The sequence below is a fragment of the Vigna radiata genome, chromosome 11, assembly GCF_000741045.1.
Source record: "Vigna radiata var. radiata cultivar VC1973A chromosome 11, Vradiata_ver6, whole genome shotgun sequence".
NCBI classification, from domain to species: Eukaryota; Viridiplantae; Streptophyta; class Magnoliopsida; order Fabales; family Fabaceae; genus Vigna; species Vigna radiata.
In genome coordinates this window covers 17,391,313-17,414,296 of record NC_028361.1, presented here as the reverse complement: position 1 = coordinate 17,414,296, position 22,984 = coordinate 17,391,313, and the positions used below count along the sequence as shown (strand labels likewise).

At 31.3% G+C, this 22,984-nt stretch overlaps 2 protein-coding genes across 2 annotated transcripts; one reads left to right on the top strand and one right to left on the bottom strand.

The window, feature by feature from the left end:
- Positions 1-8,881: 8,881 nt before the first annotated feature.
- On the bottom strand, positions 8,882-20,295 carry LOC106777342 (phosphoenolpyruvate carboxylase 4). The gene is made up of 20 exons (XM_022775590.1): positions 20,140-20,295; positions 18,404-18,567; positions 18,109-18,223; positions 17,785-17,862; positions 17,598-17,666; positions 17,347-17,425; positions 16,951-17,027; positions 16,773-16,868; positions 15,968-16,106; positions 14,514-14,648; positions 14,056-14,120; positions 13,708-13,980; positions 13,099-13,224; positions 12,923-13,024; positions 12,703-12,849; positions 12,457-12,555; positions 12,120-12,208; positions 11,803-11,929; positions 11,503-11,709; positions 8,882-9,917 (listed from the first exon to the last, which is right to left on the bottom strand). The coding sequence occupies exons 1-20, from the start codon at positions 20,293-20,295 to the stop codon at positions 9,093-9,095; spliced, it is 3,168 nt and encodes a 1,055-aa protein (XP_022631311.1). The 3' UTR covers positions 8,882-9,092.
- Positions 20,296-21,509: 1,214 nt separating this feature from the next.
- Positions 21,510-22,748, top strand: LOC106777392 (nudix hydrolase 1). The gene is made up of 2 exons (XM_014664975.2): positions 21,510-21,735; positions 22,288-22,748. Exons 1-2 carry the CDS (start codon positions 21,525-21,527, stop codon positions 22,590-22,592), a joined length of 516 nt encoding a protein of 171 aa, XP_014520461.2. The 5' UTR covers positions 21,510-21,524; the 3' UTR covers positions 22,593-22,748.
- The last annotated feature ends 236 nt before the right edge of the window (positions 22,749-22,984 follow it).

Below are 22,984 nucleotides of genomic sequence, written 5' to 3'. Positions count from 1 at the left end.
TCCCAAGAACTATCAATGGCACAAACAATGTTTTGGAAGCTTGGTGTGATGCAGATTGGAGTGGTGATCAAGTAGACAGGAAAAGTACTTTCGGCTATTTGTTCAAGCTAATGGGAGCTTCAGTGTCTTGGTGTTCGAAGAAACAGGCAGTGGTTGCACTTTCATCATGTGAGGCAGAATATATTTCAGCAGCAGAGGCAGCATGTCAATGTGTGTGGATTGAAACCATTCTTCGAGAATTGATGATCGAGCATCCCAAACCCACACAGCTAATGGTGGACAACAAGTCAGCGATAAGCTATCCAAGAACCCAGTCTCGCATGGAAGGAGTAAGCACATCGAAACGAAGTTTCATTACCTCAGAGAACGCGTCAGTGAAGGAAAACTGGAACTTGTCTATTGCAACACAGATGAGCAAATAGCAGATGTATTTACCAAAGCACTTCGTCTGAATCGTTTTGAAAGAATAAGAGATTTACTTGGAGTTAAATCGTTAAGTGATTTAGATTTAAAGGGAAGTGTTAGGAATTTAAATCAAAACTCCCTTAACGGTCATTAACAGTTACTTTTTTTGTCTTTGTCAACCCTTCTGTATATATGTACTGTTTCAGCTTATGAGAAATAGATCTCAGTTTCTCTATCTTTGTTTCATTTAGTTTTCCTCTATACGTTTTTGTTTTCTCTGCATACGCTATCACGTATGAATTAAATAATTTTTTTGTATTATTTTTAACTATAACTTTTATGATCATATACAATGTACACTATTCATGTTTTCTTAAAAATTTAAAGACAACATATGTAATATACTAAATAATAATAATAATAATAATAATAATAATAATAAAAATAATAATAATAATGATAATGATAATGATAATGATAATAATAATGATGATAATGATAATAATAATATTGTAATAGTTTTCAAATACATGAGAAGTTTGTATAAAATTAAAAAAACATATATGTAAATGTAATTTATTCAATAATTTTTTTTCTATTAATTATTATAGGATTTTGGAATTGATCTTATAAGATCTTTAAATCCAATAATAAAATAAAAAATTTATTCAATGAATATCAAGTGGGAATTAGTATATATATATATATATATATATATATATATATATATATATATATATATATATATATATATATATATATATATATTGTGTGTATGTATAGATAGAGAGAGAATCTCATGCTAGAGACCAAAATAGTTTCTTCTTCTTTTTATCATGCATATAATTTCTTTTAACAATTTAATTACTCAGCTGAAGTGGCACTATTTTTTTTTTATTGAAGTGTTTGAGTGGCTTAAAGGACAACAGAAAATATCAGAATAAGGTAAATGAAAACATTTTTCTTTTTGAGAAAACAAAATACGATTGTAGTAAATTCTCCTACCTTAAGTAATACATATTCACTTGCGAGTAATAAATATGAAGTTGTCATATTTACTGAGTTCACAAAATAAAATATGTCCAAAGGGTTTTATTTATTATGTTAATTAAACAATATTTCAAACATCGAATCTCCCAAAACTTTAAAAGTCACTTGAAGCATGTGTTATTATTCAAGTGAGTTTGATTAATGGATATGTTAGAAGTCCCACATCGATTGACTAATTTATAATATATAAGTGAGGTGCAGACCTTACCTTACAAGCCAATTTTGTGGATATATACCTCGACGTGAAGGGAGTGTGTTGAAAGTCTCACATCGACTAGAGATAAAGCTAATTTATAATATATAAGTGAGGTGCAGACCTTATCTTACAAACCGATTTTGTGAGGTTAAGTTAGGTCTAAAAGTCATTTCTAACTCGATATAATATTTTCATATTGGTTAAAGTTGGTAATATGAATGAGTTTCTACACGTAGTTGGTGGTAGTTGCATGAGGAGAAATTCATTATCGCTAGGAATGATGATTATTACATAAGAAAAAATATTAATGGTCAAAATCAATCAATCAATTTTGTTTGATAATTAGCAGATTAAGGTGGTTAATCCTTTGTATATTTGACACGTGGAAGAGCATTGCAGGAATTGTATTTAAAAGAACCGTCCATCTTTTGATATCACCCCACAAACATTATAGTACGAAATGGTTTGAACTATAGATGAGTAGCTTAATAAATTAGACTATATAGTTATTGTGGTTGACTTGTTGTATTTATAATAATGGTAAAATTGGAGGGTTGGCCCCTACGCACCAAGATCCTAAGTCAAAACTGCATATGACGTGTTCTTCAATGCACCTTGCCAACAACAACGCTTGATTAGGGTTCATAATATATATTTAGATTTTCAATTTTCAATTCATAATCAACAATGTTGTGGTTTGATTGAGATAAGCCACTAATGTAGCTAAAGAAGCACGTGTATGGATAAAACCAATCTTCTCGGATTTTTTCCTTAGCCCTAATTTTCTGGAAAATATCAAGTCTTTTTAACTATCGTAATTTTCACTACTCTTTCTATCATATATAATTAAGTGCTGTTAATTTTTTTAAATTATAAAGATTAAATGTATTTTTATATAATAAACATTGCTTCACACTATCGATACATTTGAGTTATTATTTAGACTTAAATATAATTTGGTCTTTATTTTCATTATGTTTTTTAATTTAATTCAAATATTTTTTTAGTATTTAATTCTATTATTTAAAGAGATTAATATTTAGTATTTAGTATAATAGTATAAATCAATCACATCAACAACATATGTGAAAAGAAAAGGAAAAGAAAGGATTTGATATCATGAGAATACTTCTATGGTTTACTCTCTCTGTTTCCTAAAACCTTGGCTACCAAATTTTCGTACAATGTTTGAGCATTCACATCTAATAATGCAACTAACTATCATAAAACAAAATATATAATTTATTAGTTAAGTCTCACGAGTAAAATTAATTTATAATATTCAGTGAATTAGAAAAAACTCGAAATTGAAGAAAACATATATTAATTTTATATAGACAAGCAATTAACTGTTTACTGAATAAACAATATCACATATTTCTTTTACTGTATCTAAAATAAACTAAGAATACGTTTTTGGAATGCTAAATGAACTTTTAAACTTATTTACTTATATATATATATATATATATATATATATATATATATATTATCAATTTAGTTGTATGAAAAATAAGAAAAATACAATAAAAAGGGTTACATTCTATTTTGAAATGATTTTTCCTTTTTAAGTTAGTGCAACAATTGTAGAGTTGTCAAAATGAGTTATAATCTGCGAGTTAATCTAGTCCATTACGGATTCAGACTGGGTTGGGTTGGAAAAAATATGTTTTTTTTATGTAGACCAATTTTCAACTCGGTTCATTTAAACCCGATCCATCTAGGTGAACCCGTAGTGAGCCGGGTTGACCCATCAACTCACTTAATTTTATTTTTATTAATTTATTATTTTATAAAATCCTAAAACATACCATTTGGCTCATTATACGTGTCATTATACGTGGATTGTATTGTAATTTTTTATTATTATTTTGAATTGTCTTGAATTTAACCTCATTTTGGGAGTGAAATTTATTTAGATTGAATTACAAAAAGTTTGTATATTTTTTATTTAAAAAAAAATTGTAATTAAGTGAGCTAGTGAGTCAACCCGTTTGACCCACAAACCCATGGTGGATCAAACCGGATTCGAATTTTCCTTATTCGCTAATAAATGAGCCGGATTGGGTTGACTTCCTAAGTGACCAACCCGTAGTGGACTGGACCGATTGGACCTGATGATTCTTATACTAAACAAATGTATATGTAATATAACAAGAAGGAAGGTTAAAATTTATTCAATATTATTTTACAATGATTTATAATATTACATATTATTATTTTATAATGTTATAAGATATAAAAATATTTTGTTCAACTTCTAACTATGATAAGGGTATCGTTCATTAATAAGAAGATAGAGTATTATTTGACAACATATCATTGATAACTAATACATGAATTCTTTAGCAATAAATCACTCCTCACTCCTCATTAAGACAATAAAATTGTTTGGGTTATGTCAAAAATAAGGAGGCTTTATGAAAAGTTGAAGCTGATACACTGAAGGCTGAAGGGATTGAATTATTAAGAGATGAAAAGGGATTGAAAGCAGGCTAACCAAACAAGGTGTTGCCATGCCAAACTGGGCACATAGCAACCTCATCATAGGTCTCAACTTGTTAAGGTACTGAGATATGTTGCTGTTTTTTAAAACATTCTGACCCCAGTCACTCTCATGTCTCAACTCACATGCTGTTATTAGGGTTTCAATACTCATTCCATTCCATTTTTGTAAAAAACAAATAAACTATTATTATATATAGCTACAATTTTTCTTTATATATGCTTAGTGCCATCTAGCTTGTATAAATATTCAACTGTTAGGCTGCTTGCCAACATAAAATTCCAAGCACAAAACATCTTTCTTGGGTAATGGAAATAAGAATCCAATGAACAAAAATAAACTGAAAATAAATAATAATAATAATAATAATAAAAATAATAATAATAATAATAATAATAATAATAATAATAATAATAATGTCTCATTACAATTCCATATGCAGTCACTCTTCAATTAGAGCACCTCTAACCGTTGAATTATTCTACCTTTTCACTCTCACTTTCAAACTCTGAAAAATAGAGTGTAGTAATTTTTTTTTAACAGTATTGCATCATTGAAGTGTTAATTCTTGTTTATTATGTTAAGAAAAGTATATGTGATTCAATTCAAGACAAACAAAAGTTTTGTAGGAAGGTTTGATAGACTCTTATCTGATACTAATCATAGAAAGAAACAATATACATAGATTTCAATAATAAGAAAATTCCATTTATAAATTTGTTTTTAATATCAATTCAAAACAATTTTTACTAATAAATGTATTTTATGTGTATATCGCAATTAATATAAAATTTGGGATTATATAAAATCTGGGATCGGTCGGATTGGCATAATAAATTCGCCTGAAGTTGATCTTGGCACTATTGGCAGTGTGATTGATTAGGTAAGTTTCAATTATATCATACACTTTGCGAGCTACTTGATTGAACCTCACTACTTTCAATGCTTGCATGGTATCTGCTTTAAACAACATATGGCATATTCTAATTTTTTTTTCTTTTTCTTTTATTGAAAAAGATTATGCTAGTAAAATGCAAAATCTTGGAGACAGGTATGTAAAAATGGTAATAAGAATTGCATTTTTAACATAACACTAAAAAGTTCATCAATAATAAGAAGGAAATGGGTCTCATAAAGTTACATCTAAAAAAAAGAACTAACATGTGTTAATATTAAATAAAATTTTAAAGAAAATTACACCACAAAATGCAGTACAAAAGATAAAGGGTTTGTCTATAGTGATGGAATAGTGAAGATTCTATTAATATGTCATGGTTAAATGTAGTTCTTATAATAGGCAATTTAAATAAAAATATTTTAAAAATTGAAATACGTATGAGAAAAATAAATTTATATAAGAGATTATAATAATATTTTAGCTTAAAACTTAAAAGTATTACACTTCAAAAAGTAATTCAGAATTATCTATAAATAAATTCGTACGGATTAAAATATGTAAATAAATTAAGTTTTACATACAAATTTTGTATATATTTTTTTTCGTATGTGAAATCTCGTTATATACTAATTTTTTTCGTGTCTAATACCAAACTAGTTTCTCCCTCCTTTCGTATGTTATTTTCTCATTGTGTGTTATTCTTTTATCTATTTATATTTAAGCATGAAATACATTAATACAATATGTACCAAAAACTGATAGAAAATTATTCAAAAAAAATAAATAAAATGAAGGAATCTGCAATATATGATTTATAGAATAAACATTTCAAATTTCATATTTAGGAAAGTTGGAAAGTATTATCTTTTAAAGAAAATCTTTTAAAATTTAAAAATTTTCGTCAATGACATTTTTCTTGAAGCTATAAATTTAAATTTCAGCAAACTTAAATATGGCTTTTTTTTAGTATATAATTTCTACATTCATTTAACTTTGCAACTTTGTGGTGCAACAAGAGAGAATAAGAACAATTTAGCCTTTTGGTTTTAATAGGAGATGTTATCAGTAATAATGGAGTGTAGGAAGCAAAAGCCTCAAAATAGTATACAACTTGTTATAAGAGATTTTGGCCCAAAACTACCTTTCTGAAAGTAAAGAAGTTGAATATATAGAAGCAGTATATCTATTTTAGATTTAGCATAAAAGAAAGAATGTAAAGCACAAAATTAGTAAAGAGAAACAGAAAAACTATTACAATTTCATTATGTCAAAAACATAAAATTACATAATTCATATTAACATAATTCATATTAATTCATATTAACATAATTTAAAAGATCGAAGACTTAAAAGCTTTTTCAAATGCTGGAGACCCTTCAATTTTTCTCTAATAATACGACAGTCTATTTCCATTTGTTTCAAAATATTTTGCAAAGTTATTGTCGTTGAAAAGGGACTTTGAAATCTTGAAAGAAGATAAGTTAGCCATTGACCAGTTGTCATTGTCCAATATTTAGCTTTATAGGACTCTTTCATATTGCTCCTTGCTTCTTTGATTTCAAGGATATGAGGGAATTCCAAAGTTATTTAGATCATTCACTAATTGTATCGAATCACTATAATCAATCACTATGATAAAAGTTTTTTTTATAAGCAGAAAGGTTGGAAGAGAAAAAAAAAAAAAAAACAAAACTTAGAGTTTCTTTAATATATTTGAGAATTCTAATTGTTGCATTATAGTTAGCAATTGTAGGCTTAGCCAAAAACCAAGAAAGTTGTTGCATTAAAAAATTATGTCGGGTTAAATATTAACGAGATATATAAGTCTTCCAATCAATCTTCTATAAACTTGATATTTGTGAAAGACACACTTATAGTACATGACAATTCCAATGCATATTTCCTTTTATTTCTCCATTTCTTACTTCTTACTACTTTAGGACCAAGAAAGTATTTTATATAGCCAAGATCCTTGATCTTGAATGTCTTATTGAAGGCTTCTTTGATTCGATCAATCTTTTTTTATCATTTCCTACCAATATTATCTACATGCACTAATAATGACATAAAAGATCCCTAAGAAGAATTAATGAACATGGAGTGATCATTCATATATTAAGTATAAATTCTATGATAACTACATCAATTTTACCTATTTTATAGAAATACATGCGTCTAAGGAGTTAAATCAGCAATTTGAAGAAAAAAATAAAAAATCCAACCATTTTGGAAGAATCTACCTTGCCATGACTACAACGCTACCTAAGGACTTAAGCCACAAAGAAGGTTTTCTTAAGCCATGAGTTGGAGTTTGAGCCATAGAAGAATGCTTCATTATTAAGAAACATTAAGCAACTTTAGCCTAGGAATTCATAGCCTAAGCCATGGAGGAAACCCACTAAAGGAGAAAACCTCAATGTCGGAGTCGTGAGTAACCGCTTGAGTTGTGATGCGAGAGTCTATAAATAAGAACATTTTGAACAGATTCAAAGAGAGGTGAAGCAAGAGGGAACTAAAGAGAGAAAATGACTTCGGTCTTAGCCTTCTTAGGATGATTTTAGAGAGAAAGTCTAGGGAGTCTCTCACACATAATCCTTGAAATTCAAAGACACATTCTTAGAGAATTAGAAGATGTTTTCCTCCTCCTAGCATGTACTTCTTTCCATATTAATGAGGAGTTAAACCTCCATTGTGTTGGAACATATGTAATAGATTCAAACTTATTTTTTATTCAATGACACTTTCATTTATACGGTTTTCATTTGATTTAAAGTGGTTAATTGATTTATGCTTGATTGTGGGATGAACTGATCACTTATCTTGTTTAACTAGCTTAAGATTTAGAGGAAGTTATACTTAAGTTATGGTCTAGTTAGTTTTCTAGTATGTTTCTAGATGGAATAGGCCAGAGATATGCAATTGAAATAAAGTCTTATTCGTAAGACATGTTTCATACTGGACAATAGGAAAAATACTAGTCTTGGGGATATTGGGATGGACCTAGAGTACTATAAAGAGCACTCTCAAGACTTTGGTCTTTTGAAGCTGAAAACGTGAAGGAAGATCAAATACAAGAGATGATGGATTTGTGAAATCAGACTCCAATACAGTTTTAAACACTATAATCGCTTCTTTGACAGCCTAAATCGAGTTCTAGATTGATTTGATAATACTCTCAACCTCCATACTCACTTTTTACATAAAAACAATTTCATTTCAAATTAAATTAATCAAAATGTTGCTATTTTTGTAAATCTAGAACAATGAGATTGGTTTATTAGTTACTCCTATTAATAATTCTTTATCAGAGAGACACAATATCAATGAGATTGGAGCCCAACCTACATAAGGGATTGATACCACTTTCTACCAAAAACCTTAAGATAATAAGTTAATGGGTCTTTCATCTTTATATAATGTTCTACTTTCTCATTTCTATCAATGTGAAACTTAAACTCACATTTGGATTCCCAACAAAAAATTTCACTTTATTTTTGTGTTTCTTTTCATACGTGCTCGCAATAAAAAGTAAATGATGGTCTTATAACATGTTCACGGTTCAGTGCACTAATATAGAATATTGTATATATCTATGTTGGGGTAAGTGGTTAAATAAACTAAATAATGTATTTCCATTAAGTGTACACATGAATCATCACTCTATATAATGTATTTTTGACACTTTAAACATCCACAAAAGAAAAATAAACAATATTTTAATAAAATAAAGAAATATTTACTCATTTTAATTAGCCGAATTAATTCGTAGAAACTTATTTAATATAATGGGTGTTGGAAATAGTCATTCCATTTGAAGAAAATCAAATGCAGGGAACAGAAGTGATCCCATATATTGAAGTTATATTAATCATATCTGTGTAACAAACATTTGACTAAGGCTTTTGGCTACATTAATCTTTCATTAGCATATATATATATACCTAATCCTAGAAACGGTCTCAAAAATAAAATGGGAAAATGGCGATGACCATGTTCACATACAAAATCAGTAATAATTGTGTATAGTTGTTGAGAACTTAACCAGTGTTCCTCATCCCAGCAGCAATGCCATTTATGGTGATGAGCAAGGCATCTCTTGCTTTAAGGTTGTCATCATCACTCCTTAACCTCTTGAGTATCTCTACCTGCAACATGTTCAAGGGATTGAGGAAGGGAAGCCTACTCTCAATCAGTTTCCTCAAGCTCCTATTATTCTGCTGAGGTTTCTCATGCCCACTAACAGCTAACACAAACTTGCCAGTTTGGACGAGTTCATCCCTCAGTTGACCTCCAATTTGTTGTCTCTTCTCTGAGACAAGAACTTCATCATAGTGCCTTGCAATAGGAATGTCTGCTTTTCCCAGAACCATCTCAATCAAGTCTATGGTGCTTTGAAAGAAAGGCCACTCTTTGTACATGGCCTTTAGCTCTTCAGTTTGTCCTTTCTCACAAGCACCTTTCAACCCTGCTCCAACTCCAAGCCAAGCTGGAAGAACAAACCTAGTTTGAGTCCATGCAAACACCCAGGGAATGGCACGGAGGTGTCCAATTCCGGTGGTGCTCTTTCGCCTTGTGGGACGGCTACCGATGTTGAGGAAGCCAAGCTCTGATTGAGGGGTGGCTTCATGGAAGTATGACAGAAATTCTGGATTTTCATACACTACACTACGGTAACATTGGCAACTGAGCTTTGAAATCTCTTCCATCATATTGCGCCACTTTTCTTCACGCGGTGGGAGAGGAGGACGAAGGGTAGCAAGTAACACAGCTGTTGTGTAGATCTCAAGTTGCCTAACAGCTGTTTGTGGCAAGCCAAACTTGGCCTGCACCATCTCTCCTTGCTCTGTTGTACGAAGGGTTCCCTACAGTGTAGCATACAGCACAATAGTATCACAGGTTTCAGAACAATGCTTGTTGTAGCTATATATGCTTGCAAATGTCTGTGCAAATTGCAACTTTACCAAACCAGAGACTAAAAGGGAACATGATACAGGATTTAGTCCCTAGTTAAACAAAATGACTTTCAAGTGAAAACAAATTTCATATGCTATTCCAGGCTCTAGAATTTTTGGCTTAACTATGTTTCAAACCTGACAATTTCATGGTGTACGAAACTCAAAAATTAACAAAATGAACAGACCAAGAATTTATTATATGTTCCCATGTTAACCTTCACCCTTCTAGTAATTCATCAGTCCACATTACCTCACCTATGACAATGAGAAATGTACCTTAAGTTTAACTATAAACTTCTTGTATAAGTATCCATGTGAGAAGAAAATAATAAGATAAAGTAAACTGAGCTTCTCCTGTTAAAAGCTAAAATCAACTATGAGGAGAAACTTAATTCACTTTACTTTATTACTTTCTTCGAAGAAAAATTCATTCAAACATGACAGATCACCTCAATCCTAATGAGGATAATGCTTGATTCTGGATATTGTCATAAGATAACAACATTTTTTTAAGTACCTAATTCCATAATTTGAGATATCTAACCACAGAATTTCAATGGCTTAAATTTTAAATTATTTAGTTTTCTCAAATGTTTTGTTTCAAATCAAATTAAATTTATTAAATTTTAAACTTTTTATTAAGGATTTCAATTACCCCTAATTACAAATATTTAGTATATGATAACTTTTTTTTTCTCAATCAATTTCAGTTGAGGTTATTTCAGTTAATGGTCGCAATTATTTTTATTGGCATTAATTAATATATTAGGAAAAATATTGATCAACTTTGAAAAAAAAAATATTAGTAACAATAGAAAACTAATTTTTGCAGACATAAAAGAATAACTACAACAGACTTCATCCATATAAATTTGACTGACATTCTTACTAAGGATCAAAATATAATCTTAACAATGTTAACAAAATATAATCACTTTATCAATCTTTTAAAAAAATTTAACTTTCATTAGTCAAAAATTGGTATCAATGATGCTAATATAAAAACTCTATTTACCAAAAACAATTTCATTGACATCTAGTGTTTGATATTAATAAAAAAACATAATTATTTTTTTAAGACTAAGTATATAAAAGTAAATAAACTTTATTCATACAAAACCAAAAATAATCAAATCATGACTAACTATAACTCAAAAGAAAGCTGCCACATTAATTGAAAAATGATGTTGAGCCGACAATACCTGCCTTTGACGAGTCGATAACATTTAAACTAAAGTTAAGTAGACAAGGTCTCAACCATGATAGACCCATAAAAGAAAAAATATACGAGAGATAAAGTTTGAAAAATTTTAAACTTTTTAAAATTATTTATAAAAATAACATATTTATCATAAAATATTTAAAACTTTTTATTAAAATAAAGTACCATCTAAAAATTATTTATTGAAACACATTATAAATTCACTTATCGCTTTTAAGTTTTTAAAGGGAAAGTTCAAACTATTAAGGTTATATACGTTATAGAACCCACCATCACAGAGCCAGGTGGTTGAGACTGAATGGCCATATATGTTGGACCACCACCGCGACCAATACTCCCTCCACGGCCATGGAAGAGAGTAACCTTAATTCCATACTCCTTGCATGCAGCTACAACATCTTCTTGAGCTTTGTAAAGTTCCCAAGCAGCAGTGAAGCGCCCAGCATCTTTACCAGAATCAGAATACCCAACCATAACCTGCATATACAAATTTATAATACCAATACAGGAATTCATATCACAGCTACAGTACTACAACATAAAGGAAATGAACATGTGGTTAGAAAGTACCTCTTGATGCCCATTATGGTTTTTAATGATGTGTTGTCGGTACCAATCTATTGACAAAAGCTTTCTGATAACTGAACCAGCTCCTCTTAGGTCCTTTACAGTTTCAAATAGAGGAACCACCCGCAGCCTATGTTGAACACATTTGTTAGTAAACTTAAAAAAGCCCTTGACAATTTGCAAGTACATTTTTTCATATCAGCAAGACCCTTGTAATTAGGTAAAAGGGTTTTACAGTTGCAATTTTTCCGCTGAATACAAGTGAGTGGTTATGGTCTGTTTTTTGAAAACTATGACAAACATTTCATTTCCATACTTACGTTCCACCTGGGCAAGCTCTTCCTAACTCTCCACTGACAGCAAGTCGTGCATCCTTCTGCAAAAGCTCTACTGCAAGAACATCACTGGCCTGATAATCAGATGCAAACAAAAATGGCAACGAAAAGGTATTAGACATCTAAATATATCCACATCAGATAGAATATAGAAACGGGATTTTTCTCGTGCAAAATCAAACACTAAGAAAGAAGGGGCAAAAGAAAAGTAAAAGACACTGTTTGTAAGGAGTTTGGCATCGTATTGCACAAAGTGTTTCAAAAATTCAATTATGCATATTTTGCAGTGATAATATGAAAGTACAATAATAGTTAATAATACATTTGAGGCCATAGAGATCACATAGGCACCAAATGAATCGCTTCCTAACTCAGCAGCGGTTCGGAACGTGTCCAAGACTTCTCTAACATCTGGAACAACCTACAAAGAATAGATTAAGCGGCCAATTAAAAACAGAAATTCCGGAGTGTAGAATGAAGAAAAAACCCAGTGCATAACATTCTAACCGTCCTACTTGATACATAACATGCAAAGCTGGCATTTGGTATAACATTCTAACAATCTCACCTCTATACTAGGGGGAACCAGTGGTCTTTTCCCTTTCAGCTCTCTAGTTAAGAAGTTCAGTTTCTTTTCTTCATCCCACTCACTGTATTTACCCAAGTCCAAATACCTTGTAACTGCATCAAGCGTTTCAGCATGTCTGCCTGATTCCTGTCACACTAATAATTTCAGGCCACAACTTATTATCCAAACAATAATGAGCGAAAAAACTTTGAAGCCTTACCTGGCGCAAGTCAAGCTTCATTAACACCATGCCAAAAGTAGCGACTCTTCTTATCAGATCAGCAAGTCGACCATCAGCTAGCACCCCAGATCCACATGATTGCTGAAGAAATGTGGAGCTAAATGATAATCATGCCCAACATTAGAGGGTAGAAGGGTATGAAAAAGAAAAAGTACCAAAGATTCATAGCAAAGGAGCAAAGGTTCCAAGAGCTGATCTGTTGTTTCATAATAATTCATAGGATTTTGTTCACATGGACCATCCTCGAGAAGAAGCTCCAACCGTCTACGAGTTCTCAGAAGCTAAACACATGGAACAGATGATGCCCACTGTTACTAAGTAACAGGACAACATATAAAACGAGCATATTCAATAAAAATGTAAACATGAACAAGTCTTAATGGCAAACCAATACCATTCCTTCATGGACATTATTCAAACAAAACTAGAAAATTTATTTTTAACATGCATATACTGATGTTATCTATATGATGTTATTTTTCAAAAACAACTTCACTTCTTAACCAAAATGAACTATCAACCAGCCCAAACAAATAAAAAAGCCTATGCAATATCACTTGTTTTTTTTTTTTTCATTTTCAAGTTAAACTGGAGTTTAATTTAAATCCTTTATAGAAATTGCACAGGAATCAATATATGACAGGTTAGGTTATAATGCTTTTAAGTTCTAGGAAACAAACAACATAATCTTGTACAAAATACAACAGCAGAAGCAGAATATATGGGTCCAAGTGGCCAGTTTTGTAGCATTGTTGAAGTAATACCTTATCTTTTACATTTCCAAGAACAACTCTATAAGGAGCGATTGTAGGATGCTGAGGGAGCTTTGGCTCCAAAAGCCTATGGAAACTGGTCCTTCCTATCTGGGATTCTGCAAACAATTTCCTCTGAGCAAGAAGTTGTTGACTAGAGTTGAAAGAAGGAGAGCGTGACATTGAAGCTAATGAAGCAACACTGGAACTTGGTGACATTAGTTTTGGTGAACGGACATTGGTACTGCACATAGTGCTCTCAGTGGAACTTGAAATCTCGCCACCCTACCAGGGAAGTTTTTTACCCATGTATTATATACGATTAAATGGAAAATTAAGAAATTTACTCTATTGGTCTACCTTGGGATTGAATTGCTTGTGATCAGCTCCTGGAATGAGTCTTGGATGCTCAGATCCACCTTTTTCTACATGAAAGAAAACGGACACACTAGAACTTCTTTCTAATAGATATCAAATTAACAAAATATACTTGATTGGGTTAGAATTTATATATGTCATCATCTTAATTAAATTTACTTTATTCCTCATGCATGACATCATGATAAGTTATTTTTTTTATGTTTAGATGAATTCCAGTTCATTTATTCATGTAATCAGCAAGGAGCATCATTCCTTAATCAATTGATATTAGAGTTAGTAGCCACAAATAACATATAAGTGTTTTTGTGTGGTTCTAGAAAGAGGGACGTTACATTAAAAGAGACAAGATGTTATTTAATTGACGTTGCCATTAAAAAACACAATATTCAAACAAACAAAAAAAATAGACACAATATTGTGCAAAATTGTGTGTATACCAGCACAAGACGGTAAATGAGCTCCAGGTGGAAGTTTAGTTGGAAGTGGTGAAGCTTGTTGATTAGAATATTTGAATTGACTTATACTCCTAGATTCATTCCAATGCTCACGGCGATTCTCCTCATTGTTAGCTTCTGAAGAAAACGAAGTAATCATCAAGACTTAAAGTATCAGAGATATCTTGATCTAACAGTGACAGCATACTGTAGAGAGAACAATTCATAATGAAACATCTTCAGTAAATCTTGTAAAGGCATTGAAACTACATAAATAGAACATAAATGGATGATCATTCCACTTACACCGCATCAGACGATATTATGATATACCAAATTTTAAAACATTTTCAACAAACAATTGTCATGCAGGAAGAAAACTTGCCATATGAAAAAGTAGATTTTGTTGCCTCATTATCCGAATAGTTCAGAAAAGACCATTCTAGAAAACAAATTAATATGACCTCAAAAGATTTTACCACATGTATGCAACTAGCCAATTTTACATCATTCAATTGGAAAAGACTTGACTTTGAGATTGGATAGGACCTAAATGTCATCATGTTGATGTCTTTGGAAACCATAGAAAGGTAGAAGGGAAAAACACACGTATACTTGTATATTTTGATAAGTTTGAGTTATTAATATGGCCGAATGATTTAAACACATTTTAAAGACTAGAGGAAAATGCGTTGATGCATCAAAAGAAGTTGTGCATAAAAAAAATACCAGAGAGGTGATTAAATGCGTAAACAAAGCCTCAAGAATAAATCCAAATATCATAAATCACCATTTATGTAACAAAAATGACATAATTGATTATAGTTAGGGTTTAAAAAGGAAATCAAATTAACACGATAATCTAACCGACCAAAGAAATTATCTTTAAGTGTTTCAATTTTCTGAGCACATGACTAAGTGTTACGTCTGTAATATAAACTTAAATGGGATCCATCAACCACAATTAGGATCCATTCTTGCGGAAAATAATTGCTTCCTGTGTTTGGATTTTTGTTCTTCTTGCTTTATAAAATGAAAGCTACGGTGCACAAGAGAAGCACACTCACAAGTGAAGACACCCAAGAGAAGAAAGAGAGAAGGGGTACACATCCAAGAGAAAAAGCACCGTGCAATAAGGGAAGAAAACGTGGAAGAGAAAAATCAGTGAGTGAGTCAGTGAAGTAGAGAGAAAGAGGCCACGGTTGTGTGTGAGATAAAAAGTGAGTGTTTTTGTGCAGATCACCGAAACAGAAAGGTGCAGTGTTGTGAGTTTGAGAAAGTGTAGTGTTTATATACTCTGGATTTCCAGAAACCTGTTTTATTAAAAAAGAATTATTTTAATACCACAACTTCATGACAAACAGCTTGCAGAGATCACATTATGTAAAAGAAAGATAACTGATATGCCCGTTAGCATTCGGAAGATATCACCAAACACAAAACTAAACAGAAAAAACCTTCTAGAATTTCATGTGCCAATTTCGACAACTTATCGCTGCACCGTTTCATGGATAACTCAAATTTCAGGCTATCCACTTCCCGAACGTAGAGGTCAATTGCCATCCATCTAGACAGAAGTGAAACATCTTTTGAGACCTAAAGAACAAAAGGAAAGCCAATTACACAATTAAGTTCAAATTACATCATCAAATAAAAATCACATACATATTCCTCAAGAAAATCCCACTATAAGGTAAGAAAGAAAAATTTGGTAACTTATTTGTTATCACAGGCCACAAACTTCCGCAATTGAAACAGAAAAGCCCTTCCTTCCACTCCAACTTTGAAGAGCCAAAAGATGGATCAACTACTATCAGAAATTAAATTTTATATAGGAGAACATTTTGTTATTTATTTCTAAAACACAACAACAATTGCAATGCTAGTTACATGGATCATATAGTGTAACGGTAGGATCTATGTCAACTAGAAATGAGATTAAGTTATAGTTTATAAGTGAATACAATCGATTTTAAAAAGTTGAATAAAGCTTAAAAGTATACTTTCTAATATAGTATCTATATCAATAGTTGTAAACTTTTGGCAAAGTCTCCAAAAGTTATTAAAAAGAATTGTCATGTTTAGCTCATATTTGTCTACTGTTTTCCCAATTCAATCATCATTAAACTTGCACTTTCCAAAATGACAGAATGCAACACTGGACATCTTCGGGTTGTCAATAATATAATGACATTCGATATTCAACTACGCTTCCACTGCCAGAAAACTAAGGCAGCATGAATGGATATTTGAAAGTGCTACCTTAGCTGTCACATTTGGGTTTCCATCTCTATCACCTCCCATCCAAGATCCAAACTTTATTGGTGTGCAAGTCAATGGAAGTGGTTTTCCTGTGTGCTGCAAGGAAGGATGAATTGCATTGAAAATTTTAAAGGGAAAGAATGAACGAGTTAATAGGCATACATTAAAGGTGACATACCTTCTTTAAAGCGATGCTAACTCGACGTAAATAATGAGGAACAGCTTTCCAGAGTGATTGCTCCACAATATTCAACCCTGGGAGAATTGTAAAGATAAACCAAGGGGCTCTTGTTCTTCAACTTCTTTTTTTAACAGTGTATCAAATCATTCAAGAGCTAAAAGATAAATGTCAAGGACTTTGTATCCCAAAAGACTAAGCTATTATGCGTTCATCTAAAAGATCATTTTTGGGACAATAAAAACAAAACTTGGTCAAAAAAGGCCATAGATAGAGCATTCTTAAGGAACAACTAATACAACTTTAGCTCAGAGTTAAAGTGTTAGTAAAGGTTTTATATCTAAAACATTTTTTTTTATCAGCATATCTAAAACATATAATACTCAAGCAGCTTACCGGCCCTGGCTTCATCAACTGGTGTGGGTTTCTCACGCCTAAGTTCATCTGTCAGCCATATTGAAGTTATCTCTCTCACCTGCCAAAGCCAATGTGATTTGCTAGAGTAGAATAAAGTGTGCTAGAAAAGAAATTTGAGTAACCGTTTGACTTCTATGAGTAAAATCTACGACCCTAAAACCCTATGGAATTTTACTTTTGGATACAAACACTAGTGGTTAAGTGGAATAAAAATAATTCAGGAATGCTACCAGATCTTCAATCAACATATCTCGGTCTTCATGGCCAAGATCAGGTCGATCATTATAATCCAAAAGATGCTGCGTGAAGGTTAAAAAGTAGTTAGAGAAAAACAGTAATAAAATATAGAGAGATTGTATCATAAAGTTCAAGCCTCAAGCCTCCAGTAATTTAATTTACTCAGAAAAGTGAACTCACAGCAATTTTAATGTGTTTGTATTGCAAGGTACGACGATTAATTTGAGTGGGGTGAGCTGTGAGAACAATTTCGACCTCCTGTGTCAACATCAATAAAATAGGATTTTTAATAGCAAAAGCAATTATTGGTTATGGATTCTGTTAAAATCCCTGGTGGTAAGCACATAATGTTTAACTAAATATCAACAACGAAACTTTTTGCAAGAAAGCTAATCATTAAATAATTTAATAGTGCATGGACAATGAAAGATCATTTACTTATTTTCATCAATGTACCTCACAGACTACGCAGACTAACAAAATATTGGGATGAAAATAACAGACCTGCTTGCAAACCGAGTTATAAAGCTCCTCTGGAGTAAATCCATCTTGCAACAGCTGGTTAAAGATGTCATCACAAGATTTTGCAAAAAGAGCTATGTTTCCTCCTTTGCGAACCCTGCAAAAGCATAACTTGTTCGAGATTATCACACTGGGGAAATCATGGACTAAAGAAAGTTAATATTTCATCAATGTTGTCATTAGTCCAAGGTTCAGCTGATTCTGTGCACAGCTTCCACAAATAAAGACGAGGACTAATAAACTAATGCAATGAATCAATAACAATAGTAATTGATACCTATGGTGAGTTTCAGCAATACCCATCAAAGTAAGATGATGGCTAAAGGCACGAGCAAGTGTGAGAGCTTCTTCTAGTGTCATCTTGGATAACTCTGAAGCCAATTGCTTCTCTAGCAGCTCAGCCATGTTTTCAATCCCCGCATGTCTCATATTACAAGCACTCTAAGGACAGAAAAATATGTAAAGGATTTTTCAATTCTTAGATTGCTAGCAAATGCAAAATTGGTTGCACAGTTAATCAATTATAAAAACATTTACATTCGTCCCTTAAAATATTAAAAAATAACTATGTTTTCCTTTCTATTGTATACAAATGAATTTGCTTTTTATTTCTATTATTTTAGGCTTTGCATGTATTTGACTGAACTTTTCTATAAACACTTTAAATAATAAAGTAATTTTTTCATAAATTAAAATTAGTTTAGTTTACAGTTAAAAAGAAAAAACATTGAAAATTAGTTAGGTTAAACAAAGAACCGAAATAAAAAACAATTAAAAGGATGAAATATTAAACAAAGATCTTTTAGAGACAAAAACAAGACTGGATTATATTTTAGGAATTTATTTAAATCAAACCATTATTATAAAAAGTAAATTTTCTTGGAGGAGAATTCGTAATTGATGATGTAGTATAACAACCTTTACAATAACTACTGTCTACATTTTTACTTGTCAGACAAAATCTGTTAGTGATACAAAACATTAAATTCCAAAACTGATAATGGTTTACTGAAGATTTTGAAGATTCGGAAACCCAAAAGCTAGCTAAAAGAAGAAATTAAATTTTCACATATAAAGGATTAGTTCAATCATAATTCGAGTCTTTGCTTAATGTGAACCACACATGCATGCACACTAAATGCATTACCCATGTCATGCTTCAACCTTCTTCCACTTTCTCGTAAATCATATCACCATTGAACAAAATATTATGAAATCACAACAACTTCAAGGAAAATCATTAATAACTCCGTGAGTCTCTAAACAACCAAACAGAATCTCAAAAAAACAATGGTGAAATCACAGCAAAGAAACAAACTCCGTAGCTGCAAAAACCACGATAAAATCAAGGTAGAAAACACTAACAACGTAGTGCTTCCTCTTTCCTCTTCCTCACCAATCAAACAAACTGAACCTTGACAAAATCACAACAAGAACAAAATAAATACTGATCTTCACTTAAACACCCACCAAAATCAAATTAATATCATCAACAACATACTCCGAAACATTATAGAAATATGAAAAGAAAACAGCGTTCCGATCTCTTAAGCAAGTTCAAGTATCATGAATAAAAATATACAGATATTGAAATGGCTACCCCACTAAAAACTAACTAGTCAATTTTGTTTTGTCTAAATTAGTATTTTTCTTTATAGTCAATAAAACAGAGAAATCTTTCTAGAATGAGAACATTTTACAATTACAAATTTTTTTAATCATGGTATAAATGTTAGAGGATATTTTTTTCTTGTAATAAAATCAAGGATAATAAGATTTTAATGATGGGTGTACAGAGAAAACAAATCTCATACAAGATAATGCATGTTTCATTGGGTATTACATATTAAGTTAAATGTGAACATGTTTCATTGGGTACATAACTTTAATTTTTCACGTTCAAAAGTTTGTCAAAGCATGAATAGATGAGAGAAAGGAAGCAAGAGCCATTTAAGAAAAGAGTAAAAGAAATTTAAAAAGAAGGTGAAATGGAAGAAAGAAAAAAAGGAAAACCTGAGCAAGGACTCGAATTTTTTCAAGCTTGTCAACAAAGGTTGGGCCAGCCTCTCTTTGCAAAATGTCGTTGAGAAGGCTTCCGAGCATATTGCAGTCATCGTCGAAGCCTTGGAAGGAAATTTCCTCCGCTATGTCGTCAGTGATGTCTGTCATTGCTACCACAGAACCCAAAGTTGAACTCACAGAGAGAAACGAAGACAGAAGAAGAAGAAGAAGAAGAAAAGGCAATGTGTGATTTTAGATGAGAGAGGAGAAATTGGCATATAATAGGGAGCAAAGTATAACTAACTGGCGTGAAGGAAGGGTCGTTGTGAAATTGTGACTCTTCTTCTCCCACTAATTGTAAGAACATTTTTCACCTGATCAATTCTATTTCATTTTTTTTCTTTTCCTTTCTCAATCAAACACACTAACTAACGATTATTTTCTCCAATGTTTTCGGATAATCATAATTTCCAACACCCGAAAAAATATAAATAATTACAAAGGTTTCATGGACAATAGAAATAATTATTTTTAAGAAATAATTAAAAATAGAAATAATTTTAAGCATTCATATTGCTTTGTTTTTCATTATTATCCTCATGTGTTACATGTGTAAATAAGTGTTTTACAACCAATTATTTTACTTCATATATATATCCAATCCAGACACATTTTATTTTACTTCAACAATTCATTTCATTTTACTTCTTTTTCTTTTTAGATTGGTTAGTTTTTTTAAATAGGAAAAAATCTCTTTTTTGACAACGCATACATGCTAGTTTGTGATTAGTCCGTTTCAAATATTTTTTTAAAATAAATTTAAATAGATCAATAAAATGGTGACACGTTCTGTTGTCAAAAGATTATCAAGAAAGAGTTGTTAAAATATCATTGTCCTTTAAATAATTACCTAGAAATACATACAAAAAAACTAAATAATGATGATATTTTGACAATACCTTTTGATAATTTTTTTTAGAACGAGTCATGCGTCATTATTTTATTGATTTATTTGAATTTATGTTTATACAAACTATCACATATACGTTGTCAAAAAATTATTAAAAAGATACTCTTAAAAAGACTTTTTCCAGATCTAAAAAGAGAACACATATATGTATCTTCTTCTTTAACAAAATTTATGACATCTATTTTTGTTAATTTTCTTTCAATTTTTTAACAGTTGTTAAAAAAACGATTATCATCAGAATATAGTACGTCTGAATTAAATAAATTATTCAAAAGTTAAAAACACTTTGAAACCTTTTGCATTTCTGCATTAAAATAAAATGCTTGGAGCCCAAGCAGCTCAAGTTCGGAGAAAAACCAATATGCCACGTGTCGTCTAACTATTGGACAGAATCGCCTCAGCAGAACTTGAGCATTTCACATATATAATGGAGCAACTGAGAGGGACACTGCAACAGAAATTTCAATCAGAAGAAAACAAAATGGAAAACAACAACAACAACAACGGAGACCCCACGCCGGTGCCGCGGGTGGCGGTAGTTGTTTTTCTCTTGAAGGGTAGATCGCTCCTCCTCGGCCGCCGCCGTTCTGCCGTCGGCAACGCCACCTACGCCCTCCCCGGCGGCCACCTCGAATTCGGTCAGTCTCTTTCTCTCCTCTTTTTATTATTCTCTGTTTTTCCACTAACTATTTTAAAATATAAATAGTATAATAGTGCTTATATGAATTATATTCAAGAGATTAGCGAGTGTGAAAATGTTAAAGAATGTGTATTATAGTTTTCACTCAGAGTGTTGTTTGAATTAAAACTTCAGGCAAATGATTTAGATTTTTATCCTTAAATTGATCTTATGTGTTGTTGCTCAGACATATATGGTGTTTTTCTATTGTATAATATCTGTTTTGAAAATAAATTACATTATTATTTCATATTTTTAAAAATTTCAGGGCTACTCCGATTGCTGTAAAATTCTATACAAGTTTTTTAAAAATGTTATATTATCATTTTTTTAAAATTAAACTGTATCTTTTTAAGTTTTGAACAATCACTTGCACTAGAAATGTCATTGGAATAGTAAAAGGTAGAGTGTAAGTATAGATTGAAAAAAAGATAAGATAAATGAGTGCATTGATGAAGTGTGAAGTTTGAATAAAATGAATGGTTTGGAGAATTGATGTTAAAGTTGGCAGGGGAGAGTTTTGAAGAATGTGCAGCTAGAGAAGTAAAAGAGGAAACAGGATTGGACATAGGGAAGAGTGAGTTTTTAACAGTAACAAACAATGTGATGTTGGAGCAACCAAAAAAGTGTCACTATGTTACTATTTTCATGAGATCAGTGGTGGGGGTTGATGTGGAAGAAGAGCAAGTGCCACAGAATCTTGAGCCTAACAAGTGTGATGGTTGGGAGTGGTATGAATGGGATCATTTGCCACATCCTTTGTTTGGGCCTCTTGAGAGAATGGTCAAAGGAGGTTTTAACCCATTTTCTTCCTAATTATCTTTGTTAATGCTTTTTTTCTGAGCTTGATTAGCTATCTATGTCTTTGGGTTAGGTTTTATCTGTTGCTTTTCATTCTTCAAGTGGATTTTCTAGTTCAGTATGACATGCTTAGATTATTGTTGTAATTTTCCAGCCTTCCAATTTCTTCTACTTCTTAATATACTTTCCATTAACTATAAGATATAATTTAGGATAAAAAATCATTTCTTTTTAATTTCCAGTAATAAAGAAATTAAGCTCGATATATTAGTAATATTATTTTAAATTTTTAAAAAATAATTAAGTTTTCTTTTTATCAATTTATACGGTAATGTTAGAATTCTCTTATAATACTATCTTTAAAACAAAAGATCTTAAAGTGGAGGTTTCGGTTGGAAAGCATGTTA

Bases quoted from the DNA above. Each gene is read 5' to 3' on its own strand.
- LOC106777392 (XM_014664975.2), top strand. From the start codon at position 21,525: ATGGAGCAACTGAGAGGGACACTGCAACAGAAATTTCAATCAGAAGAA. The intron at 21,736-22,287 runs GTCAGTCTCTTT...TAAAGTTGGCAG, and splicing joins CGGCGGCCACCTCGAATTCG to GGGAGAGTTTTGAAGAATGT.
- LOC106777342 (XM_022775590.1), bottom strand. From the start codon at position 20,295: ATGACAGACATCACTGACGACATAGCGGAGGAAATTTCCTTCCAAGGC. The intron at 18,568-20,139 runs GTTTTCCTTTTT...TTCTGTCCTTAG, and splicing joins AAATTCGAGTCCTTGCTCAG to AGTGCTTGTAATATGAGACA. The intron at 9,918-11,502 runs GTGGGTTCTATA...GCTACACTGTAG, and splicing joins AACCACCTGGCTCTGTGATG to GGAACCCTTCGTACAACAGA.